At 45.9% G+C, this 26624-nt stretch overlaps 1 protein-coding gene across 3 annotated transcripts; it reads left to right on the top strand.

Moving 5' to 3' along the window:
- Positions 1-1149: 1149 nt before the first annotated feature.
- On the top strand, positions 1150-25174 carry PLEKHF1 (pleckstrin homology and FYVE domain containing 1). 3 transcript variants are annotated; one of them, XR_009556194.1, is made up of 3 exons: positions 1150-1716; positions 21761-23110; positions 23773-25174. XR_009556194.1 is itself a non-coding variant. In XM_060254189.1 (2 exons), exon 2 carries the CDS (start codon positions 21774-21776, stop codon positions 22590-22592), a length of 819 nt encoding a protein of 272 aa, XP_060110172.1. In that variant the 5' UTR covers positions 1150-1716; positions 21761-21773; the 3' UTR covers positions 22593-25174. The 3 variants fall into 3 exon arrangements, 2 of the variants coding, with proteins under 2 accessions (XP_060110172.1, XP_060110174.1); XM_060254189.1 differs by having other exon boundaries at positions 21761-25174; XM_060254191.1 differs by lacking the exon at positions 1150-1716 and adding an exon at positions 16350-16415 and having other exon boundaries at positions 21761-25174.
- Positions 25175-26624: the final 1450 nt, after the last annotated feature.

The following is a 26624-nucleotide window of genomic DNA, read 5'->3' as shown; positions in this document are numbered from 1 at the left end:
AAGCAGATACTCTTAAGGGTGGCCAAATTGCAGCTCGGGAGCCACATGTGGCTCTTTCACACATTTCGTGTGGCTCTCAGAACCCCCACTGCCCTGTTGGCCGGCTTGGAGGAGGCATTTGTCTCTTTAAATCACTTCTCCAAGCCAAGCCAGCTAGTGGCTTGGAGAATGCATTTAAAGTTAAAGTTGTTTTCTTTTCACCTCTCTCCCCCTCCCCCCATTGATTTGCCTTCCTGCCCTACTTCCTTTCTGTCTTGTAAACATCTGACATTTATTCTACGTTGCTCTTATATTAAGAAAGTTTGGTCACCTGCTCTACACTGAGCCTAAGGAAACCCTACCCTTCCTTAGAACAAAGTTTGAGTCCGGTGGCATTTTTAAGGCCAACAGAAGTTTATTCAAGCTTTGAGCTTTTGTGCACAGGCACACTTCCTCAGATACCAATTTCCATTGGTCTTAAAGGTGCCACTGCTTCAGACCAACACAGCTGCCCACTTGGACCTTCCCTCCATTGGTTGGAAGGACTCAGGGCTCTCTTTTTTTGTAGGAAAAAGCCCAGCGGGAACTCATTTGCATATTCGGTCACACCTTCTGACATCACCATTTTCACACATAGCTTTTTAATAGAAAAAGCCCAGCAGTAACTCATTTGTATATTAAGCCAGCCAGAACTGTGTCCCTGTGTATTCCTGCTAAAAAAAAAAAAAGCCCCGGAAGTACTTACTCCTAAGTAAACATTCCTAGATCCAGCCTGGCTTCATTTGCTTTCATAGTGCATCTCTCTCTCTCTCTCTCTGTCCATCCCCCACCTCCGCTTCCAAGACACCCTGGGGCAGGGGTGGCCAAACTTGCTTAAAGTAAGAGCCACAGGGAATAAATGCCAGATGTTCGAGAGCCCCAAGACATGAAGGTCAAATATTAGAGAGCCACAAGGCAGGCAGGAAAACAAATAGATGGGGAGGAGGAGGCAGAAAGAAAGCAGCTTTAAACGCACTGGGCCAGGGTGTCTTGGAAATAATACAAGTGGCACTGGCTAGCTTGGCTTGGCAAAGTGATTTTAAAAGCCAAATGCCTTCTCCACGCCGCCCGATGGGGGCTTGGAGAGCCACACAATAAGTGTGAAACACGCACACGTGGCTCCCAAACCGCAGTTGGCCACCCCTGCCCTGGAGGGGGCCCCCCCTCTAATCCCCACCAGCGACTCATTGATCGCCGGACTCCCGGGGACTTTTGTTCTTTCTGTTCTCCACCCGCCCATCGACACTCACCAGGCTCTGATTGAGCCCTTTTTATTGGTCGCATGTTGTTGTGGCGTTTTTTTTGCCCGGGGGCGTGGCCAGCTTGGAATGCTGAGTCTGAGTGTTCCAGAACCGGACGGTCCTGCTTTGGCTGCTGCGGCGCGCTGATTGGCTGGCGGCCCTACAGAAGGCAGTGGTGGCGGGGGGAGAGGATGGAACGTCGGGGAGTTGCAACGTTCCAAAGATACTTCTGATGTTTGTTCCCCGCCAGCCTGCCTGCCTTCCCGTCGCGGTTGGGGGCTCGGGTTGCTGGTGAGAAATAGGGGCGGAGGGGAGCGATCGTGAGAACGGCGCGGAGTTCCAAGACCGACCCGGCCGAGAGGTCCCGGCCTTTGCAAGCGTCAGGAGGGTTCCAAAGGCGTGGATCGAGGCGACCAGCCAGCGGGGCTGGGAGAGAAGCAAGAAAAATCCCGAGAAGGTAGGTCCGTTGTGGCGCTTTCTCCTTTGGGCTCCTCCGCCCTGCGTTGGATCTTCGAAAGTTCAGCAGGAAAAAAGCGCCTCCCAGCATTCGGAAGGGCCTTGGCGCGCCGCGGAGTCCTGTCACCCGGTTAAAGTTTCGCCCTGCTTTGTAAAGGAAGTGGGGAGGCTAGCGTGTGAACCGGTGGCCCCGCGCTCTGTAGGCGCCTGGTAGTGGCGGTGGCTGTTGTTTAAGGTTTGTGCCGCCTTTGAAAACGAGCCCTGATCTCTCTCCTCCTCCCTGAGTTGTTGAAAGGGACCTAAATAGAACAAAGTGGAAGCCCGCTTAGTAGCCGCTTTTCAAACCATCCTCTGACGTGGTTAAAAGCTGCTGGATAGAATCGTAGATCCAAAAGAGTTAGCGGTGTTAGTCTGTTGCTGCAAAACAGTAAAGAGTCCAGTAGCGCCTTTAAGACCTTTAATTGCATTGTGGCATAAGCTTTCCAGAAACACAGCTCACTTTGTCGGATGCAGCCTTTGCTGTGTTTCCCAAAAGTGCGTGCTACAGTAAAATTTGTTAGTTTGTTTTGGGATAGAATCACAATCCAGAACTGACCCAGGTGGGCAGCTGCGTTGGTCTGAAACAGCAGAACAAAACAAAAAAAACCCACCTTAGATTGTTATTGCTGTTTAAGCTTTGCGACTCTCCAAACGTCTTCAATAAGCTGTATGTTAAGTTGATGTTCACCTATGAAGAGGCACGGGGGACACTTAGCAGCTCCCCTCCCCTGGCTGACAACACTGCGGCTCAAGATCTCTGACCTTCCCTCCGCCCCCCCCCCCCGCAACCCCCTTCCTCCCCTAATTGCATGGGATGGGTACCCAGGAACAGTTAAATCCAACTGAATCCACGGGCTCTTTAAATGGCATGGGAGGGGGCAGCGGCTGCTCCTGGATATCCTTCCCGTGCAGTTTAAATCATGGGGGAGGGAGGAGTGACCCCCAGCCTCTCAGCTTTCCCCCCTGCAGCAGTGGCAGGCGGGAGGGAGGGAAGATTGGGGGCACCTGACAGGAAGTCAGGGGGCAGTGCCCCCACAGGGTCCCCCTCCCCCTGTAGCTGCAGGCCTTGAGAGGCATCTGCCTCATCCGTATGAAACATGGACTTCCATTTCAGTGTACCTGAGGAAGTGTGCCTGCCCACAAAAGCTCGTGGCTTGAATAAGCTTTTGCTGGTCTTAAAGGTGCCACTGGACTCAAGATTTGTTCTGATCCCGAACTGAGCTTCAGAGGGTAGCCTGGTTGGTCTGCAGGAGAAGTGTTACTTTCAACTCCAGTTGCAGCTTAGGGACCACCAAGGGTTTCAAAAGTATCAACTAGAGTCAAAACTCCCTTCATTAGATATAGTAATAAAGAGCAAGAGCCCAGGTGCACCTTAAAGGCCAGGGGTGGCCAAACTGTGGCTCGGGAGACACATGTGGCTCTTTCACACATATTGCATGGCTCTCAAAACCCCCACTGCCCCATTAGCAGACTTGGAGAAGGCATTTCTCTCTTCAAATCATTTCGCCAAGCCAACTGGCAGCTTGGAGAATGCATTTAAAGTTGATTTCTTTCTACCTCCTCCCTCCCACATCTATCTTCCTTCCTTCCTTCCTTCCTTCCTTCCTTCCTTGCAGCTCTCAATCATCTGATGTTTATTCTATGTGGCTCTTACCTTAAGCAAGTTTGGCCACTCCTGTTAAAGACTAACAAAATCTGTGGCAGTGGATGAGCTTTCCTGAGTAATGGTTCTCTTCTCAGATGCCTTCAGATATCTTCATAAGATAAAAGTTCGATCTCAGTTCCAACTTGTATCTGGCAAAGGGAGCTTTGATTCTTGAAAACTCGCACTCTGAACTCTTGTTGGTCCCTGGAAAGCTCACACCCTGAAAATCTTGGTCTCTTTAAGGTGTCCCCAACCTTTTTGGCACCAGGGACCGGTTTTGTAGAAGACAGTATTTCCACAGAATGGGGGGAGGGGGTGATGGTTTCAGGATGATACAATTGTGCACTTTATTTCTATTAGTTTGGTGTGGTGCTTAAGTGGGTGGACTCTTATCTGGGAGAACCCGGTTTGATTCCCCACTCCCTCACTTGCAGCTGCCGGAATGGTCTTGGGTCAGCCATAGCTCTCGCAGAGCTGTCCTTTAAAGCCCCACCTACCTCACAGGGTGTCTGTTGTGGGGAAGGAAGGTAAAGGAAATTGTGTAAGTCACTCTGAAATTCGGAGTGGAAAGAAGGATATAAATCCAATGTCATTTTCTTATTATTATTACTACCACATTGTAATTTATAATAAAATAATTATACAACTCACGGCCCAGTTGCTAAGAGGCCACGGACCGATGCTGATCCACAGACCAGGGGTTGGGAACCCCTGCTTTAAGGTACTGCTGGACTCAAATCTAACCAGTCCAGAACCTTCGCTTGATTTTTGTGTATGGTAATGTGGAGAGTTCTGGTAGAGGAGGCCAAACAAAATATTATGAAAGAAGCATTGCAGGGAGGAATAAAAAAAGTTAGCCATTTCCGACAAACAAGGCCTTATCTCCCGGAATGAACGTGGGAAGTGTCTTCAGGAAGGAGGGTTTAACTGTGAGGCTGGCCCCGCATAATGTAGTTATGCTGCTTCTTCTCCAAAGCACCAGAGAGGGCATGAATAAACAGGGAGCCTAAAAGATGCTCTTGTCAGTGGGAGTGGCGGAACAGCTGGGTGATGAAAATGTCAAACATGAGTCAGGTGACCTGCCTAAACTAGGTAAGGAAACCAAAGGGTTGCTAAGATCCAAATGCAACAATTGCACTGCTGTAAAGCCCTCTCTCTCATTTTGGCTAGTGTCCAAAGGGACAGGGTGTGAGAACCAGATTTGGGGCTTTAAGCTGTTCAGGGATGGTGTCAGGTTATCACCTAGAGAGGGTGTGCACCTTTTATGTAGCAGGGAAGTAACTGGTTCTAGTCCACTTGATTTCTGGATCCCATTATTCAGCATTTGGATCTTGGCAACCCTTTGGTTTCCTTACCTAGTTTAGGCATGTCCTCTGACTCATGTTTGACATTTTCATCACCCAGAAGTAACTGCCGCAGTGGTTCTAGTCCACTTGATTTCTGGATCCCATTATTCACCATCCTCTCCTGAAGCAAGTGGCTCTACAACAAATGAACAGGTCTCTGGAAGGAATTGTTTGGGAGAAGTTGCAGAGCCAACATCTCTCACTGCGTTTACATTGTCAAAAACAAAGTGCTGTCTCCAGGTTGCAACTCTGCCATTGGGGTAATTTCCTTGTGCCAAACAGTCAGCCTTAATCTCGTGAGATCTCAGAAGCTAAGCAGGGCCAGCCCTGGTTATTATTTGGCTGGGAGACCACCAAGGAGGTCCAGAGTGACTATGCAGAAGCTGGCAATGGCATGCCACCTCTGAACGTCTGTTGCCTGAATAGCCCCGTCTAGCCTCCTCTTATCAGATCTCAGAAGCTAAAGCATGGTTGGCTTTGGTTTAGTACAGGGGTGGCCAGACTTGCTTAATGTAAGAGCCACAGAGAATAAGTGTCAGATGTCTGAGAGCCACAAGACATGAACATCAGATGTTTGAGAGCCACAAGGAAGGAAGGAAGGAGGAAAATAGATGGAGAGAGGTGGAAAGAAAGCAACTTTAAATGCATCCTCCAAGCCGCTGGCTGACTTTGGCTTGGAGAAGTGATTTAAAGAGAGAAATGCCTTCTCCAAGCCAGCTGACAAGGCGGTGGAGGCGTCAAGAGCCACACAATATGTGTGAAAGAGCCACATGTGGCTCCCGAGCCACAGTTTGGCCACCCCTAGTTTAGTATTTGGATGGGAGGGCACCAAGGAAGTCCAGGGTTGCTGCACAGAGGCAGCCAATAGCAAACCACCTCTGAATGTCTCTTGCCTGGGGGCCTAGGCTGGCCTGATCTCATCAGATCTCAGAAGCTAAGCAGAGTCAGCCCTGATTTAGTGTTTGGATGGGAGAGCACCAAGGAATTCTAGGGCTGCTATGCAGAGGTGAGCAATGGCAAAACACCCCTTGCCTCAAAAACCCTACACAGTTGCTATATGTTGGCTTGACTTGACAGCACTTTCTGCTCCCCTAAGCAGTTTGTACAAAGCAGGTATACTAGGGGGCTGGGGGAATCCCCCAGTTTTTCGGGCTCCTGTCCACCAGCCAGTTGGCTGGCAGGGGGAAATCTCACCCCCCATGCAGTGTGCTGACGTCACATGGAAGTGATGTCATCACATTGGCGATGTTGCACAGTGGTGCTTTGCTTTTTAGGCAAAACTCTATGGTAAAATTGCCCTCAAATCATAACTTTTGCCCAAAATACAGAGTGTTGCTCTACAACATTGCTGATGTGATGATGTCACTTCCATCTGACATCAGCACATTGTTAGATCCAGGTGGGCAGCCATGTTGGTCTGGAGCAGTAGAACAAAGTAGGAGTCAAGGAGCACCTTTAAGAGCAGCAAAGTTTTATTCAGAATGTAAGCTTTCGTATGCATGCACACTTCTTCAGATGAGGGAATAGGGTACAGCGGGCTGAAATACATGTAGTTGGTGGGCTAAGAGCGCAAACTGATGCAAAGGATCAAATGGCAAAATAATGTAATAAATTGGAAGACCATTTGGTCTGGATAGCAATAAAAGGTAATAAAAGCTGCCCGCTAATTGCTGTTGCTGAAAGCCTAGGTAAAACAAAAGGACTTTTATTTCCTAGTTTTAGTCCGCCTAGTTTACTTTTTAACATCATTCTATACATTATAAACATCATTTTAGTTTGCCTCTAGAAAAAAAGAATACATAAAATGAAAATGGGTGGGGTTGGAATTTCCCCCCACCAGCTAATTGGCCTGTGGCAGGCAGGAGCCTGAAAAACCAGGGGATTCCCCTGCCCCCACGTGGGGAGTGGCCTCCCTAGCACAGCCCTCCTGAATCAGCCCCTTGGTCCATCTGGTCCAGCGTTCTGTCTCACAGAGTGGCCAACCAGTTCCTCTGGAGATCCAACAACACCTACCAGCGGAGGCCTTTCCCTGATGTTGCCTCCTGGCCATGGGGATTCAGAGGCTGACTGAATGGAATCATTCCCTTTGGTCCCCAGGGCTAGACCTATCCTCCATGAATCTGTCTAATCCAGGGACGTTGAACTCATTTGTTGTGAGGACTGGATCTGACACAAATGAGACTTCATCAAGCCAGGCTGGGCCGTGTCGGGCCAGGCCATGTGTGTACCTATTTAAGATTAGGTAGCAGGGATATAAACTTTTTAAAGGACACAAACACGACTAAAGATTTTTTTAAAACTTAAAATAAAACATGCTTAAAACATTAGCACTTGTTAGTCTTAAAGGTGCTTTCTTTGTATTTCTCCCATGAGATCCAGGAAGCTGGGCAAAGGAAGCTCTGGCTCTTTCCCTCCCTCCCCAGGGGAGGAGGAGGAGCCTCAACCAATGGAGAAAATAGAGGTGTTGCTCTGTAACTTCTGTGCAATTGAGTACGCTTTGCAAAGCAATTTGAGATGCAGAAGGAAGCAAGAGAGAGAGAGAAGGAAGCAGACAAGAGCCAGTTGTTTGGGGGCCTGATAGGAGCCCTCCAGGGGCCTAATTTGGCCCCTGGGCCGCATGTTTGACACCCTTGGTCTAAACTTTTTTTTTTTTTTTTTTTTTTTAAGCTGAAGAAGATATAGGATTTATATCCTGCCCTCCACTCCGAAGAGTCTCAGAGCGGCTCACAATCTCCTTTACCTTCCTCCCCTATGCTTGTGACCGTCGCTACATTCGTGAGCAGTTAATGCAACAGGGAACTTTACAAAAGCAGTACTTTACCCCATTTCATCGTCTGATGAAGCACGCGAAAGCTTACATTCTGAATAAAACTTTGCTACTGGACTCCAGCTTTGTTCTAGGAAGCCTTTGTTTGCCCAGCTTTAAAGGCAGAGGAACAAGGCTAGTAAAAGGGAACTCTGTATACACAATGAGGGGGACACCATGCCAGAATCTAGAAGGAGGGGTTAGAGAGCCGGTATGCACATTCATGTGGGAGTGAGTCAATGGGTGGAGTCCGTCTTGCTGGCCTTTCCTCCCTGGCTCAGTTAAGAGCCTGGTCCCTATTAAAAGTTAATTGCTAGTTGAGGTTCATATGTATTTTTAATAAAAGTTCCAGGTAGCTGTTAGGTCAAAGTAATGTCCAAAAGAACCCTCACAAACCCTGCCGTGCTCTTTGTTGAGACTAACAGTACAAAGCAGTGTAAAAGCTTTAGTGTTTTCAAGCAGGGTGTTAAAAAGAAGGGGTGCTTCAGGGCTCATTTTGGTGTAGTCTGGTGCAGTGGTTAAGTGTGCGGACTCTTATCTGGGAGAACTGGGTTTGATTCCCCACTCCTCCATTTGCAGCTGCTGGAATGGCCTTGGGTCAGCCATAGCTCTTGTAGGAGTTGTCCTTGAAAGGACAGCTGCTGTGAAAGCTCCCTCAGCCCCACCTACCTCACAGGGTGTCTGTTGTGTTGCGGGGGGGGGGGGGAGGTAAAGGCAATTGTGACCACTCTGAGATTCAGAGTATAGGGCAGGATATAAATCTAATAACTTCTTCTGTTGGGAAAATCGTGCAGACTTAAGATGCACTGGCACCCGTTTGCCAACAGCATAGAGAAGAAAAAACAATCTGCGCCTTTAATGGAGGCTTGATTGAATGTTAATTATTTATTTACTTTTTATTTACACCCCACCCTTCTCCCTGGTGGGGAAACAAAGCGCCTTACATCTTTTTCCTCTCCTCCATTTTATCCTTGTGACAACCTTGTGAGGTTAGTTAGGCTGTGCGTGTGACTGGCCCATGGTCACCCAGCGAGCTTCCATGGCACAACGAGGATTTGAACCTGTGTTTTGCAGATCCTAGTCCAACACTTTAACCACTACACCACGCTGGCTCTCTGTTTACTGCCTACCATGAAAAGTTTCAACTGCTCATTTTAGAACATTAAGACTTCTTTTTCTATAATGTCATTTTTATTTTACAAAAGGTATCTCCCACCTTTCTGCCCTTAAAAGGGTGGCTAACTAATTAGAACATACACAGTAAAATCACTAAGCCATTAAAACCAACCCCCTCCAAAAGACATGCATCATTAAAATGAGAGCTAGCATATGCACAGGTGTTGGAGAGATCCAGGTTCGAATCCCCGCTGTGCTTCGGGAGTTTGCTAGGTGACCAGTCACTGACCCACACACACACTGAGCCTAACCTAACCATATCAGCTGCTTTGTAAGCATAAAGAAGGAGATACAAACTAATTGCTCCCATCTACTGCGGTAAAAGTATAACTGTTTCAGGGATCAATTGTAAGTAGGTCTTTCTTCATTCAGCAGGGCTTCCTTTTGAGGAAAAAGGGTTCCAGGGCTTGCCACCTCAGCTAGCCGGTGTGACTCATTTGTCTTTGTCTTGCAGCTCCCAACAAGTTCCTTCTGAAACTAAGAAGTTGGGTTAGTAGAGAGGGATCGCTTGCAGCCAGCGGCTGGATGATGCTGTTAGTCATCAGGCTGAAATGACTTGCAGCGGAGACCGTGGATGTTGTGAGAGGTCACCAGAACCCAGATTTCAGAATTTCTGCCCAGCCACTGTCCCTTTGGCATTAATTTAGGGATCTTGTTATGGGCTGAACAAGAGGACGTGAAATCTGTGGCACTGAACAGAGTGGGTTTCTAGGTTTAGGATCATAAACCAGCACAGAGCGGGATGGCTTTCCTGGTCAGCCCAAATTGAGGTTTACTGCTGCTCAGGGCTTCTTTTGTAGGAAAAAAACCAGCAGGAACGCATTTGCATATTAAGCCATGCACTCTTGATGCCAAGCCAGCCAGAAGTGTGTTCCTGCGTGTTCCTACTAAAAAAAAACCCTGCTGCTGCTGCTGAATAAAAGTTGCTAATGCTCAGCAGTTGTGTTTGAATCTGTGTAAAAATGGGGGGGGGGAGGAATGAGTACAGAATTCAGCATCTGTAGAATGTCAGTTTCTGCCTTGAAGAACAAAAACAGAAGTAAGCTGCTAGACCATATGAGTATATGGAGATGGACTTGGAAAAAAGTAGATGGTACTGGGGCAAATCTCAAAACACTCTCAATGACTGAGAAGGATTTCCTTTCACCGGGAGCTGGATCTTCAGGGCCTGGCACAGGTTGTTGCTTTTGATCAACACACACAGAATAAATATAGGGAATTCTGAAGAATTTGTATAGCTGGCTGAGTTCAAGTTCCCTTGGTGCGGACTCTCATTTTTATTTTGACTACAGCCAGGGTCAGGGTACTTTCCGTTCTTCTGTGAAGAGAATTTAAAACAGGCTTGGTTTTGGCGATTGTAGCAGAGAACGCTTCTGGCCCAAGATTTAGTTTGCTCTGGTTTGGTTATAATCGGGTTGAATTCCAGATCATCTCCCTCATTGGGGAATTGGTTCCGCTCGGAAATTGGTTGCATGGAGTCTTGCACAAGCAGAAATGCAGGTGAGGATACAATACGTCTGATTTGTGTCTACCATGGCCTTTTTCATGGTTTTTAGCTTATGAAAGAGTACCGTCGTCAGCAAAAAAATTGGGCTGGGTTCAACACAGTGAAGAATCCCCAGATGACAGGTGTCACCTTCTTCATAGACTACTTCCACCAGTTTTAGTTGTACAAACAATGGACCCTTGCAGGGTGGATTTAGGACAGGGGTGGGAAACTGTGGCTCTTTAACACATACTGTATGGTTCTTGAAGCCCCTGCCACCCCATCAGCCAGCTTGGGGAAGGCATTTGTCTCTTTAAATTACTTCGCCAAGCCAGCCAGTGGCTTGGAGAATACATTTAAAGTTAAAGTTGCTTTCTTTCCACCTCTCTACATCTATTTTCCTTCCTTCCTTTCTTGTGGCTCTCAAACATCTGACATTCATGTCTAGCTGCTCTCAGACATCTGATGTTTACTCTATGTGGCTCTTACATTAAGCAAGTTTAGCCACTCCACTCCAAGGGCTTATGTCACAGTTGCCAACATCCCATAGCTTGGAACTTGAACCCCCAGGGTGATGAGATCATCTCGGCACAGTGGCCATAAGTTGACAGTGCTTGGCTTATTAGCACAAGTTCAGATGCAGCCTTCACAGTCTGCTGTACTTGAGGAAATGTGTTCCTGTGCAGTACTTACGTATCCCTTTACTGGTAAGCAGGAGTCAAAGGAAGCGTGCTCTTTCTTCTAGTATTGCCTTTCCTTCTTCATCCCAGAGGGACTTTGTGTTTAGTAAATGAAGAAGGGGTGTGTGTGCGCTTTGCCATTGTGGCATTTCAAAGGAGTATTGTTCAGCCAGCCTGGGTAGCAGCCCTTCCTTGGAAAACAAAGGACTCTTAAAGGCCCACAACTCAAGAAGAAAGCTAAGCAAGTGCTCAGTTCTTGCTGAACTGCATGCAAGGACAAGTGCACTTCTGTGAATCTTTACTTAGAATACACCTTGCTTTATTGTTTCAAGTAGGTGCACCTAAAGACTCTCTCTCTGTATTAATGATAAATTTTTATCGCATCCTTTGTAATATGAGTACCCAGTTGGCTGGAGGGAAAGTGTAGATGACTGGGGAAGACAACAGCAAACCACCCCATAAAAAGTCTGCCGTGAAAACGTCGTGAAAGCAACGTCACCCCAGAGTTGAAAACGACCGGTGCTTGCACAGGGGACCTTTCCTTTCCTTTCCTTTGTCTAAGGAGTCAGGGGAACATAGATGATTCTCCCAACCTCCCTTTTATCCTTGCAACAAGCCTGTGAGATGAGTGAGTCTGGAAAACATTCTGACTGAAAATCTTACAAGAAGCTTCATGGGAGAACAGGGATTTCAACCTGGATCTCTTGGAGTCTAGCCTGATGTGCTGCCTGTCACACTGCACTGTGACAGTGTCCTATTGTTTAAATCAGGGGTGGCCAAACTGTGGCTCAGGAACCACATGTGGCTCTGTCACACATATTGTGTGGCTCTGGAAGCCCCCACTGCCCCATTAGCCAGCTTGGAGAAGGCATTTCTCTCTTTAAATCATGTCTCCAAGCCAAGCCAGCTGGTGACTTGGAGAGTGCATTTAAAGATTAAGTTGCCTTCTTTCACCTTCACCTCCCCCATCTATTTTCCTGCCTGCCTGCCTTGTGGCTCTCTTAACATTTGACCTTCATGTCTTGTGGCTTTCAAACATCTGACATTTATTCTATGTGGCTCTTGCATTAAGCAAGGTTGGCCACCCCTGGTTTAAATCATCAACTCTCATTGTACTGTGCCTGAATTTCAAGGTTTTCTCTGTTGCAAGGAACGTTATACAAAGTAAATTGTACAGTTAATTTTCTGGGGAGTCTACAATAAGCCTACAGACCTTGCAGAAATGCATTTGGGAGGAAAGGCCCATCCCTGACCTGAAGGTGTCCTGAAATCAAACCTTCCAAAAGGGTGCCCAAAGCAGGATGAAATAGTTGCGTCAAATTCTGCTGGATTTGTTCTCAGCGCTGCCAAGGCAGTGGGAAGATGCCTTTCATTATTCATTTTCTAAGGAACAAACTTATCCTGATCAGCATTTCCTCCTTCAAGGGGACATTTGCACACAGGGCCAGGCTGAGTGGGGTTTTTTGTGAAAACCAAAAATCTCTCCCTTTTACCCAGTTGTCATGCAGTTTTACGGAGCCCCGTGGCACAGAGTGGTAAAGCTGCAGTACTGCGGTCTGCTCACAACCTGAGTTCGATTCCGGCGGAAGCTGGATTCAGGTAGCCAGCTCAAGGTTGACTCAGCCTTCCATCCTTCCGAGGTCAGTAAAATGAGTACCCAGCTTGCTGGGGGGAAAGTGTAGATAACTGGGGAAGGCAATGGCAAACCACCCCGTAAAAAAGTCTGCCGTGAAAACGTCGTGATGTGACATCACTCCAGAGTCAAAAACGACTGGTGCTTGCACAGGGGACCTTTCCTTTCATACAGATGTTTTTGTAGAGCAATCACTGCTTTCCTGAGCACCTCCCAAACTGTCCATTGTGACTGAGTGACCTTAATGAACTTTGACGGACTGCAAGAGACCGGACAGTTATATAACTTCAGAGGCCAGGGAAACTGGCTGTGGCTTCTACCAGCGCCTCTTTCTCTCTTGCTGTGCAGGCTTAACGGAGTTTACTTAGGCCTGAGATTTTCTCAAGTCATCAGAACTCAGCTCTGACTCACAAAAGCTTATGCTGGAATGAATTTTTTGTTCGGATGCCAGTATACTGTTTTGCTGCCAGACGAAGGGTGGCACCAACATGATAGATGTGACATCAGCTGGGCCTGGGTTTCCCAACTCTTCTCACAAAAAAGGTTGCCAGCCAGCCTCCAGGTGATTCAAAGTAACAAGAGAGATCACAAGATATGCCTGGGAGAGAGAACATACAGTCAAGGAAATGAGTAGGACAAGATTTTGTAGAGGATACATGTATTCTGACTAGTGATGTGAAGGCCCAGGGAAAAACCAGAAAAATTGGAGGGGGGGGGATCGTTTTTCCCCCCGTTTTTTTCCTGAAGCCTTTTTTGGGTTTTTTTCCGAAAAACTGAAGAAAAGAAATTGATTATGGAACATTTTATTTTAACATGATGAATAAAATATTTTTAAGACAAGGTGTTCTAATATTTTTCAAATCATTTCTATAAAATATGCATGGTATCAGATTATTCAATGTTTTGTGCACTGAGGACAAGTAAGTCTTAGATCATGTCCATTCATTGAAACTTAGTCCTACACTGCCTTCTATACACTTCCCCCTTCAATTTTTTTGAGAATGAGTTTTTTATTTTTATTTAATACTCTGGAGAGGAAGTATGAAAATTGTTACTTCTGGATTTTTAAAAATTGTTTTGTGGAGGTTTTTTTGTCTGCTCCACATTAACTAGTAAACAGTTCAGGAGATTGTTGCTCCATTTGTTACGATTACATATGAATATTATTTTAAAAGTAAACTATTTGTAAGAATTGTTTGGATACAATATATTTTTAATATGCTACTTTTGGTAATTTCATGCCAAGTAAGAAGAAGATGATGATATTGGATTTATATCCCATCCTCCACCCTGAATCTCAGAGTCTCAGAGCTGCTCACAATCTCCTTTATCCTCCTCCCCCACAACAGACACCCCGTGAGGTGGGTGGGACTGAGAGGACTCTTACAGCAGCTGCCCTTTCAAGGACAACCTCTGCCTGAGCTATGGCTGACCCAAGGCCATTCCAGCAAGGTCAAGTGGAAGAGTGGGGAATCAAACCCGGTTCTCCCAGCTAAGAGTCTGCACACTTAACCACTACACCAAACTGGCTCTCTAAGTAAAATTGTCCATAGTCATATTTTATGTTCCTAAAGTAACAGAATGACTTTCAATCTGGAAAAGAAAAAAGAAGTGCTAATGTAGATGTTTGGTTTTTTAAAATTTTTCAGAAAATTTCCAGTTTTTTCCAGTTTGGGGTGGGGTGGGGTGGGGGACAGAAAAAAACCTGGATTTTTTTCCGAGCTTCGAAATTTCCAGAAATTTTGCATCTCTAATTCTGACAGAGCCCCGTGGCACAGAGTGGTAAAGCTGCAATATTGCAGTCGAAGCTCTCTGCTCATGACCTGAATTCAATCCCGGTGGAAGTTGGGTTTGGTAGCCGGCTCAAGCCTTCCATCCTTCTGAGGTCGGTAAAATGAGTACCCAGCTTGCTGGGGGTAAAGTGTAGATGACTGGGGAAGGCAATGGCAAATCACCCTGTAAAAAGTCTGCCGTGAAAATGTCGTGATGTGATGTCACCCCAGAGTTGGAAGTGACTGGTGCTTGCACAGAAGACTACCTTTACCTTTTTACATGTATTCTGCTCCAAGGAAGCCTATTGAAACAGGTGTTTGAGCTAGCTGGGGGGGGGGGCAAACTTGCATAATGTAAGAGCCGCATAGAATACACATCAGATGTTTGAGAGCATGAAGGAAGAAAGGAGAAGACTGCAGATTTATACCCCATCCTTCTCTCTGAATCAGAGACTCAGAGTGGCTTCCAATCTCCTATATCTTCTCCCCCCACAAAAGACACCCTGAGGGCTGAGAGAGCTCTCACAGCAGCTGCCCTTTCAAGGACAACTCATATGAGAGCTATGGCTAACCCAAGGCCATTCCAGCAGGTGCAAGTGGAAGAGTGGGAATCAAACCCGGTTCTCCCAGATTAGAGTCCACATACTTAACCACTACACCAAACTGGCTCTCCCAGAGGTGGAAGGAAGGAAATAGATGAGGACGGAGGAGGGAAGGAGATGTGGAAAGAAAGCTAACTTTAAATGCATTCTTCAAGCTGCTGGCCAATGAGATGGTGGGGGCTTTGAGAGCCACACAGTATGTGTGAAGGAGCCACATGTGGCCCCCGAGCCACAGTTTGGCCACCTCTGGGCTAGCCTGTCTTCAGAATCATGACTCCTTATGCTACTTGAATACAAGAGTAAGAAAGACACAAAGACATAAAGAAGATTTTCTTGGCTTTAATTGGGTGATTCTTGAAGTGAAGAGGACCAGGTGGTCTCCTCCAACACAGTAGAGTATCATGTCCATGTGAATTTACAGAATGGTATTAATATTTATCAAACACTTGAAGGAACTGATTTTTTTTTTTTTTAATATATCACGGTTTTCATTCACCAGCCTCCAGAGGGTGGCTGGAGGTCTTCTGCTACTTACAAGGGATCTCCAGGTGATAGATATCAGTTCAACTGGAGAAAATGGCCATTCTGTGGCATTATACCCCACTGATGACTGTACCTCCTCTCCCCCAAACCTCACCCTCCTCAAGATCCCCCCAAAGTCTTCAGGTATTTCCCAAAGGTATTTCCCAAACCAGAGAGAGCAACCCTTCTCCAGGGGTGTCAGACATGCAGCCCAGGGGCTGAATCAGGCCCTCAGAGGGCTCCTGTCAGACCCCTGAGCAACTGGCTGTCATGTGCTTTCTTCTCCCTCACTCTTGCTTCCTTCTGCTTCACAGCTTGCTTTGCCAGGCTCACTCAATCGCACAGAAACCACAGAACAAAGCCTCTATTTTTCTCCATTGGCTGAGGCTCCTCCCTTGGGAAGGAAGCGAGGAGGGAGAACTTGCTTTGCCAGGCTCTCTCAATTGCACAGCAGAGCTACTGAGCCAAGCTTCTCTTCCTGCTATTAGCTGAGGCTCTGCCCCCTCCTGGTCCCCTGGGAAAGGAAGGAAAGGGGCAGAGCTTCCTTTGCCCAGTTCCCTGGATCCCGTGGGAGAGATACAAAGAAAGCACCTTTCGGACCACTGAGTGCTAACATTTTAAGCATGATTTATTTTAAGTTTTGTTTTTCAATTGTATCTGTCTGTGTCCTTTATAAAGTTTATATCTCTGTTACCACACGTGGCTTGGCCCAACAAGGTCTCATTTATGTCAGATCCGGCCCTCATAACAAGTGAGCTTGATACCCCTGCCCTAGACAGTCACACATAATGTTGGGAATCCACCTTTAAAAATAGTTTTTTTGGGGGAAGGGGCTCCTGCCTTCCCTCCTACACTGTTTTCTGTAGTGGAAACAGCTGAAGCAATTAAGAAGAGTTTGGATTTGTACCCCACCCTTCAAGTCTCAGAGCAGTTTACAATCTCCTTTCCTTCTTCTCCCCACAACAGACACCTTTCTCTCCCCTCAACTGTGAGGTAAGTGGAACTGAGAGAGCTCTGTGGTTAAGTGTGTGGACTCTTATCTGGGAGAACCGGGTTTGATTCTCCACTCCTCCACTTGCACCTGCTGGAGTGGCCTTGGGTTAGCCATAGCTCTGGCAGAGGTTGTCCTTGAAAGGGCAGCTGCTGTGAGAGCCCTATCAGCCCCACCCACCTCACAGGGTGTCTGTTGTGGGGGGAGAAGATAAAGGAGATTGTAAGCCGCTCTGAGTCTCTGATTCAGAGAGAAAGGTGGGGTATAAATCTGCAGTTCTTCTTCTTCTGAGAGAACAGTTCTGAGAGAACTGTGGCTGACCCAAGGTCACCCAACAGCTGCATGTGGTGGCATGGGGAATGAAACCCAATTCTCCCAGATTAGAGTCTGCCACTCTTAACCACTATACCAAACTAACTCTCTGGTGGCTATTTCCACCATATTCCTTTGTAAAAGGAGAATCCAGAGAGCACGTGTGACTGTGAAATGGGTTGGGAAACCCCAGCCTAGCTCACATCACCTGTACCAGCTCCCTGCCTGGAATTCTCTTCACATGCAGTGACCTTGTGGACTGCTCTGTTAGTTTACATACCCATTCAAAACAGTGCTGGGAGCTGAAGTGGCTGTCTTTCCAAATCCTCAAATTTGCTGGGAGCTAAGTACGCTTGAAACCACTTTAAATGTATAATAGGGACATGTTATGGATTTGTTCCCCGCGGCTGTTATTATACTGTTTATCCAAAGGTACATTCCTGCATTTTGTTTGTGTTTGCAGATGTGGGTGTATCTTGTCTGTTATGCGACTGCCTGTTTTGCAGTTGCATTAAAAAGGGGTGTGACTGGTAGAGAGTCTCTGTTTGTTGACTGGCTGGGTTGGAGAGCGAGACGGAGACAGATGGATAGTGAGAAAGTGGGTGCCTTCTATATATACTCTTTTCATTCTAGGCAGTCTTCACCACAAGGTCATGTGAAGGAGCTACAGCCATTATCTTAATAATATCAACTAAGTCCTGTTGAACTTTTCTGCATAAGCATACTTAGCATGTCATTCCATGCATGCTTTGGAGAGGGCAGCATTTCCACTGAAGTCCCTCCGCAGGACCCACCCACAAATCTCCAGGAATTTCCCAGCCTGGAGTTGACTGTCCTTGGGAGTGGGGTGTTGAGAACCACTTGGATCCTGGGATACATGGCTGAATGGCACCACCAGGCAGGCAGAGGTAATACTTAGAGTTAACATTTTCAACATGGGGGGGCTTGTAGTTCTCCGGGAATGACAGGTGCTCTCCAGACATCAAAGTTCAGTTCCCCAGGAGGAAATGGGAGCTCTAGAGGCCAGACTGTATGGCATCAAGTCCCCACTTGGCATCCAGCCACTCCCCAAGGACCATGTTCTAATCTCAAAGAATTTCCCAAGCAAGAGCAGCAGCCCTGTGGTGTGAGAACAGCTGGTGCCCAAACTTGCTCAATGTAAGAGTCACATAGAATAAATGTCAGATGTTTGAGAGCCACAAGACATGAACATCACATGTTTGAGAGAAGGTAGGTAGATGGGGAGGTGCTAGTGGGGAAAAAAGCAACTTTAACTATAAATGCATTCTCCAAGCCACCAGCTAGCATGACTTGGAGAAGTGATTTAAAGAGAGAAATGCCTTTTCCAAGTCAGTGGATGTGGCGGTGGAGGTTTTGAGAACCACACAATGTGTGTGAAAGAGTCGAATGCGGTTCCAGAGCTGCATTTCGGCCACCCCTGAGCTGGGGTATATTGTGAGGCCATGGATGGAGGGGTATAGGAGAGAGGATCCTACCAAACCAGTTCCCAAATTAAGGCTGCAGTCACAAGTATTTTTATTCAGGAGTGAATCTGATTGAACACAGTTGGACTTACTTGTGAGTAGGTGTTCGTAGGATTACGCTGTATATTGTATCATTGGCCTAAGCTGCATGGCGCAGATTTTGTCATGGCATCCAGTGGGAATTCCCAATCCCGAAAAGGCTCTGGGCGTACCAAATGCAAACAATCACCATTTATGAAATTCTGTTTCCTTTTCCAAAGAGTCTTGCCGTCTGTTGAAAAGACAGGAGGAGGAAGAGGGAGGAATGACTAGTTGGGCACTTCACAGTGCTTAGTGGCAGCATGTGAATGAGAACCAGTGTGGTGTAGTCCTGAAGAGTGTTGGACTGTTGAGTGAGAGAGCTGAGTTTGAATCCTCACTCGTGCCATGGAAGTTCACGGGGTGACTTTGGGCCAATCACACACTCTCAGCCTAACCTACCTCACAGGGTCGTTGTGAAGATAAAATACAGGAGAGAGAAGAGTTATGTAAGCCTCTTTTGTATCCTTATTAAGAGAATGGCCAGGATACAAATTAATTAAGTCAACAGCAGAAGGAGGGGGGAAAGGACATTTTCAAGCAGCTAACAATCACTGTTAGAAACAGGGTGCTGAGTTACCTCTGGGCTGATCCCTTCGGGCTCCTACAAAAACAATTGGCTTTGAAGCAAGTACGGTTTTGTGTGCTGGGAGGGACGTTCTGAATGGAACCGGCGCATCATGCTGGGGACCGGGTTTTTCTGTCTTTTGTGTTCGACTGACTCCACAGGCTGCAATTAATCTCGTTGTGTGCAATGCTCAAAATATTTATGTTGCAAAGGAGACAGGGACAGAAGAGTACAGCGTGACTAATCAGCCGCAATGGATTCTATGATACAAGGGTACCAAAAGGCCCCCGCCAAGATCCCTTCAGGAAACAGCCTCTCTCTAATAGCTATGAAAAGACGGCTGCGGCCCTCTCTTTAAATATCTGTATATGTAATTGGCGTGTGCTGGTTTCAGCAGTTGTGTTTCAACTTCGATTGGATGCTGAGATCAGAGGTGCTGTGAGTTCTGTTTCTTCCTCCAGATGGCTTTTATGCATCATTCCTCACTGCCAGTGGTTGTTTTTATAGATTCCTTGCAAACAGTGGTCTCCACTGTATGTACTACCAGGGTTGCCAAGCCCAATTCAAGAAATATCTGGGGACATTGGGGGTGGAGCCAGGAGCCATTAGGGTGGAGCCAGGAGCAAGGTTGTGACAAGCATAACAACTCCAAAGGGAGTTCCAGCCATCCCTTTTAAAGGAACCACACACCTTATAAATGCCTTCTCTCCATTGGAAATAATGAAAGATATGGGCACTTTCTTTTGGGGCTCATAGAATTGGCCCTCCCCGGTCCAATATTTTTGAAACTTGGAGAGTGTTTTGAAGAGAGGCACCAGATGCTATGCTGAAAATCTGTGCCTCTACTTCAAAAAACAGCCCCCTGAGTCCCAGATACCCACGGATCAATTCTCTGTTATACCCTATGGGAATCGGTCTCCATAGGGAATAATGGAGTGCCCAGAAGACATTTCAAGTTAAAGTTGCTTTCTTTCCACCCTTTGCTCCCTCCTCATTTCCCTCCCTACTTGCCTGCCTTCCTTCCTGTCCTGCAGCTCTCAAACATCTGACACGTATTCTGTGTGGCTCTTACATGAAGCCAGTTTGGTCACCCCTGGTCTAAAGCAAGAGAGCAAAGTTTGAGTCCAGTGGCATCTTTAAGTCTAACAAAGTTTAATTCTGGGTATAAGCTTTCGTGTGCATGCACACTTCTTCAGATACATGAAGAAGTGCGTGTGCATGCATGCAAAATCTCATACCTAGAATTAAACTTTGTTGGTCTCAAAGATGCCACTGGACACGAATGTTCGTAAAACCGTTTGGCTTCATTTCCTCAACATCACTAAAAAAAAAGTCATTCGTGGTGGGAGGCACGTCATATGTGTAGAAACTTCTTTAGAATGCTTAGTTGCACAACGGTTACAGAAAAGGAACCTAACTCTTGCCTGCTCTTTAGGAATCTGAGCTTCTGTCCCTTGGCCAGCAACCAGTCGTATGGCAGGGACATGTGAGAAGACAGATGGGAATGGGGGCACGCTCTCTATGAACTTCAACTCTATAGGAGGAAATCAAGACAGCTTTATTTAGGACTGCATTTGACTAATTTAGTATTTTTATTTGTTGGCAGTCCTAGTGGAGATTTTAACAATCTTTTATAAGTTTTGTTTAAAAGATAGTTATTGATGTTTTAGCAACATTGTAAGACACCTTGAGCTCCACAGGATATGGGGGGTTTCGAGAGAGGGAAGTGGGATGTCTCCTGCAACTCCTTGCAGGTTCCCTCTTGTAAACTCTCTGATCCTGTGCCCAAAACTGCATTGGAGTATTTGTTAAGACACCAGCTCCATATGTCAAGAAACACTAGTCCTCCCTGGGCTGTACCATTTTATATTTCAGTAGAATTTATTTAGGCATTGGCTGTTCATCTTTTAAGGGGTATAAGCAAGTAAAGTGACATGTGCACATATTATGTGCTTTCAAGTCACTTCCAGCTTATGGCCAACCTATGAATTAATGGCCTTCAAAATCTCCTGTCTTTAACAGCCTTGAGAGCCAGTTTGGTGTAGTGGTTAAGTGTGTGGACTCTTATCTGGGGGAACCGGGTTTGATTCCCCACTCCTCCACTTGCAGCTGCTGGAATGGCTTTGGGTCAGCCATAGCTCTCGTAGGAGTTGTCCTTGAAAGGGCAGCTGCTGTGAGAGCTCTCTCAGACCCGCCTACCTCACAGGGTGTCTGTTGTGGGGGGGGGGGGAGGTGAGGTAAAGGCGATTGTGACCACTCTGAGATTCAGAGTATAGGGTGGGATATAAATCCAATATCATCATCATCTTCTTGATCAGGTACTGTATACTGAAGTCTTACTGCATAAATATGTCTTATGTTGGGTCTTCCTTTTCTCCTTGCTGCTTTGCATTATAATCTTTCCCTGTGAGTCTCATCTTCTCATGACAATACCCTCAGTTTCAAGGGAGCATTTCCTCTAGAGAGAATTCAGGGTTGGTTTGCTCTAGAACCCACTTATTTGTCTTTTTGGTGGTCCCATGGTATCCATAAAACTGTCCTCCAACATCACAATTCAAAATATCAATAAGAAGGGAGTAGGGCTTCTTTTGTAGAAAAAGTCCAGCAGGAATCATTTGCATATTAGGCTGCATGCCCTGGTGCCAAGTCAGCCGGAACTGCGCTCCTGTGCGTTCCTGCTAAAAAAAAAAAAAAAGCCCTAGAAGAGTCTGAAACTTATTTGAGTCTCAAACTTCTTGAGTTTCAAACTAATTGGGTCTCAAACTACTTAGACCAATTTCTTCTTTTAAAAGCTTGCAATTTTGAATTTAACTACTGCAAACATGAAACATTGGGTGCTTAATGTGATTTGAGGACAGAAGGCATTACTGTCAGTTACCTCTTCTGTTTTTCTTCCTGTTTCCAGGTGACTTTTCAAGATGGTCGACCACCTGGTGAATACAGAGATTAACAGTCAGCGTATCGCTGCCGTAGAGCACTGTTTTGGGGCATCGGGTCAGCCGCTAGCTGTGCCAGGGAGAGTCCTGCTGGGCGAAGGCATTTTGACCAAAGAATGCCGCAAGAAAGCCAAGCCGCGAATCTTCTTCCTTTTCAACGACCTTCTCGTGTATGGAACCATTGTGATCAACAAAAGGAAGTACAGCTCACAACACATCATCCCCCTGAACGAAGTCACCTTGGAAACCTTACCGGATACTTTGCAAATGAAAAACCGCTGGATGATTAAAACCTCCAAGAAGTCCTTTGTTGTCTCGGCCGCCTCCCTCACCGAGCGGAAAGAGTGGATCAACCATCTTGAAGAGTGCATTCGGCACTTGCTGTCCAAAACAGGCCAGCAGCCCCCGACCGAACACGCTGCCCCGTGGATCCCCGATAAGGCCACAGATATCTGCATGCGTTGCACGCACACCAAATTCTCCACCCTCACGCGCAGGCACCACTGTCGGAAATGCGGCTTCGTGGTATGTGGGGAGTGCTCCCGACAGAAGTTCCTCATGCCCCGGCTTTCTCCCAAGCCTTTGCGGGTTTGTAACCTTTGCTATAAACAGCTCATGGCTGAGAAAAAGAAAACCGAAGAGCATCGCAGCCAGGCAAAGCCATCCGATTCCCCTCTGGCGGGCTACGACCCCTCAAGCGGGGATGATAGCGATAGATCCGACGAGGATAAACTGGAACAGTGGCAGGCTGATACTGAGTTTTACACGTCGGCGGTGCCATGGTCATCTTTCCATAGGTGACTTCTTTGCAGCCGAGTTAATTGCAGGATCGGTGTTGTTATTTCGGAGGAGTACAGAGGACAGGCAGTTTTGAGACAGTTTGCTGATTGAGTTCTTCAATTCCATGTTTGTATTCTGTGAATAAGGAAGAAGGTATAACCATGGCAAATTGGGGTGGGGGGGCATCTTCTCTTTTAAGAGCACGTCACTTTTATTTAAGTTAGAGGTGGAGTTTAACCAGGCATGGCAGGTCCCCCTGAGTTTCTGTTGAGGCTTAGCCCTGTTCTGAACTCATGAAATGTCAGTGTGCTCTAGGATGAGGGTGGGGAAGGTAGGGAAGATTTTTTGGAACACTGAATATGGTGTATACTGGAGAAGTCTGCTTTCCTTAGAACCAGAGGATGAATTCCAGATCTAACAGTCACTACGGAATATATATGAAGGTCCAGGAATCTGAGTTGATAGTCCATTTCAGACATCCAGAAGAGTTTGTTCAGCACACAAGTTTATTGGAAGGCTTACTCCTCCAATTGTGTGATGTCTTGAGATTGAAGTCTTCAGCTAACTCCAGGTGGCACTGATGTTCAGTTGAGGAAACTTTAATATAGTGGTGCTAGCAATTTCTGCAGTAATTGGGATTCTGAACTGAGTTTAAACAGTGGTCAATGGTGCAATCCTAATGCAGCTTTCTAAATTCACATTGACTTCACTGGACTTCGAGGGCTGTAACCCTCCTAAAGGATTATACTATATAAGGCTACAATCCTAGGAATTCTAAAAATCTGGGATCAAGTTCTATTGAATAAACATGTATAGCAGGGGTGGCCAACAGTAGTTCTCCAGATGTTTTCTGCCTACAACTCCCATCAGCCCCAGCCAGCATGGCCAATGTTGTAGGCAGAAAACATCTTGAGAGCTACCGTTGGCCACCCCTGATGTATAGGGTTGCACTGTAAGAATCCCATATATACATTATTCTCTGGTCCATGGCTGTAATAAATGATTGGTTGATTCACTGATTGTAAGAGAGAATCTAATTTCAAATTAAGGTCACCTGAATTTGGAAATCACAACTAACTGGAGTGAATGGAAGGCTTCCATCTTTAGGTCAAAAGGGAGGGGGAGACAGGGGGCATGCACAACAACTAACCAGTTACGCGCCCATTGCAAAGACATCTTTGTTCATGACATCTGAAGTCAGCCTTCATTTGAAACCATGATCAGTTCTGCATTAGAATTTTAGGGATGGACAGTGAAAGAATCCAGTGTGGCCCTTTAGGAATCAATATGTAGTGTAAACAGCTCTCTGTGGGTTTATGCTATGAGTTTTGGCCTGCTGTGAATTTCTCTGCCTTCAGCACTGCTTGAATTATTTTCATATTCAAAGTAATAATTAAATAATGCAGGCACTGGCTGTTGGGTGTTTCAGGTAAATGGAGAATTTGGGGTGGTTTTCCATTTGGCATGGAAACCATATAAAAGCATGTGTTCGGCAACACTGGACATATACCATGTACAAAAAGCTGGCTTGCAAGCAGTATTACTTAAAGGGACAAAATGTCTTATGTTCATCCATTCATTTATTTAAAGTTATGCATGCTTAAAATTTGCAACCAGTGAATAGAATGGTCTTTAACGGGAGAAAGCCAGGGGTCTTTAACGGGAGAAAGCCAGAGTTTCTGTAATGCATATTTCAAATAACAGAGCTTAATTTCAGTGAAGTATTTTGAAGCATTTGACAAGGAGGGAGTTCCCCTTTAATATTTCTGAAAATCTTGGCTCTTACAGTTTTCTTTAAAGGAAGTTTTGGGCTTTCAGAATTGCAGAGAAATAGGAAACAGTCGCAACACTTGACAGGCAGCGTGTGAGTTTTGAGTTGTGTTGTACGTCAGTATCAGGTCTAAGATGTCCTTTCCATGCCGTTTGCTTTCTGCCAACTAAAACTGTTCACTTTTGTTGCCCTTGTTTTGTGTTTGCCTCAAAACCACAAGAGCTGGGAAGGATAAGACCCAAGTTGCACTTACTTTCTTGTTCGGAATTTTAACCAATTAGCTCTGCAACTGTGAGGGCTGAAGAAGTAAATAAAAGCCAGGATTTGCATTCAGAATGCTAATGAGAGATTACAAACCATATAAAAAAGCCTTCTGGCCAGAGACTTCGGATTAAGGGGCAGGATTTGGGGAATGAATGAAACCTCATTAAACCGGGTTTGAACCTGGGTGTCTCTGTATAGAAATTAAGCATTGTAAAAAAGTATTTTAACTACCCCTCCCAATAGCTTATTTATACTTTTGAAGTGCTTTTATATTACACTATTGTTGCATATTAGACAACAGCAACTTTGTTGCTGCAGTTAATTTTATACCTAAATTTTAATTATACGAGAAGTCATTCCTACTGATGGCATACCTTGCTGGTTTTCTTTTTGTTTAAGGCAGAAATATTAGTTGGTATTTTAAACCTACCGCTCCCTACAGCCTTCTCCACTTGTCAGTATGTTTACATTGGAGCCAAACTTCTTTTTTCCTGATTAACCATTCCTCCCCCCCCCCCTTTTTAATTGATGGACAAATAGTTGATTAAAGATTGATGTATCGATACAATGGATGGCTTGAAAGTTTTTACTGAAAATTGGTCAGCATCTGTATGATGGGAGACAGCAAAGAAACCTGAGCCTTGATCTGACTATATTGATGCATCATTGTTACTTTACTTCATTGAAAACATGACTTTTTTTGTAACAGGAACGTCTTTGCATATTAGGCCACACACCCCTGATGCAGCCAATCCTCCTGGAGCTTACAGTAGGCCCTGTACTAAGAGCCCTGTAAGTTCTTGGAGGATTGGCTACATCAGGGAGGTGTGGCCTAATATGCAAAAGAGCTCCTGCTAGAATTCTGCCCCTGCCCTTTTATAATCAGAGAATCAACTTGCATCAAAATTCAGAGCAAGAGACGAACGGAGAGGTAGTATAAGAAAGCCCATTTGCCGAAATGTAAGTCTGAACATGACTGATCCATGGGGTGACGTCACATCACAAGCTTTTCCTGGCAGACTTTTTGTTCAATGGATTTGAACAAACCCATTTCTGGACAGTGCTGCATTACAGCCCTACCTCCATTAGAACATACAAGTAATCAAATGAATAATGCAGATATGACTGATGGAGGGAAACAACTCAGTCATGAATAATAGTAGTGTAACAAAAAATTTCCAATATGGTTAGCTGTTCCTGTGGTCTTAATTCAGATGTTCTCCAGCCTTGGTAAGGATTGAACAAGAACATCTTCAAGCCTGAGGTGACCCTTCTAGATTCATTTTCTAGAGCCAGTTTGGTGTAGTGGTTAAGTGTGCGGACTCTTATCTGGGAGAACCAGGTTTGATTCCCCACTCCTCCTCCACTTGCTGCTGCTGGAATGGCCTTGGGTCAGCCATAGCTCTCACAGAGTTGTCCTTGAAAGGGCAGCTTCTGGGAGAGCTCTCTCAGCTCCACCTGCCTCACAGGGTATCTATTGTGGGGGAAGAAGATAAAAGGAGATTGTAAGTCGCTCTGAGACTCTGATTCAGAAAGAAAAGCGGGGTATAAATCTGCAGTCTTCTCCTTCATCTTCCAGAGCCTGTTTGGTGTGAGAACCAGGTTGGTGTAGTGGTTAAGTGCATGGACTTTTATCTGGGAGAACTGGATTTGGTTCCCCACTCCTCCACTTGCAACTGTTGGAATGGCCTTGGAGTTAGCCATAGCTCTCGCAGAATTGTCCTTGAAAGGGCAGCTTCTAGAAGAACTCTCTCAGCCCCACCTAGCTCACAGGGTGTCTGTTGTGGGGGAAGAAGATAAAGGAGATGTGAGCCACTCTGAGTGAAGGGTGAGGTATAAATCCATTCTCCTACTACTACTACTCCTTCGCAATTTCAGGTAGGTTCCTCTGTTGGTCTGTGCTAGAAGAACAAGATTCAAGTCCAGTAGCTCCTTAAAGACCAATGAGATTTCCAGGGTATAAATATTCAAGAGTCAAAATGCCCTTTTGTCAGATTACTAAGGAAGAAGCCAGCCTG

The sequence above is a fragment of the Heteronotia binoei genome, chromosome 14 (genome assembly GCF_032191835.1).
Source record: "Heteronotia binoei isolate CCM8104 ecotype False Entrance Well chromosome 14, APGP_CSIRO_Hbin_v1, whole genome shotgun sequence".
Classification (NCBI taxonomy): Eukaryota; Metazoa; Chordata; class Lepidosauria; order Squamata; family Gekkonidae; genus Heteronotia; species Heteronotia binoei.
Note: the sequence above shows the minus strand (reverse complement) of the source record. Positions and strands in the feature narration are given on the sequence as shown.

Coding starts and splice junctions, on each gene's coding strand:
- PLEKHF1 (XM_060254189.1), top strand. CDS start 21,774: ATGGTCGACCACCTGGTGAATACAGAGATTAACAGTCAGCGTATCGCT.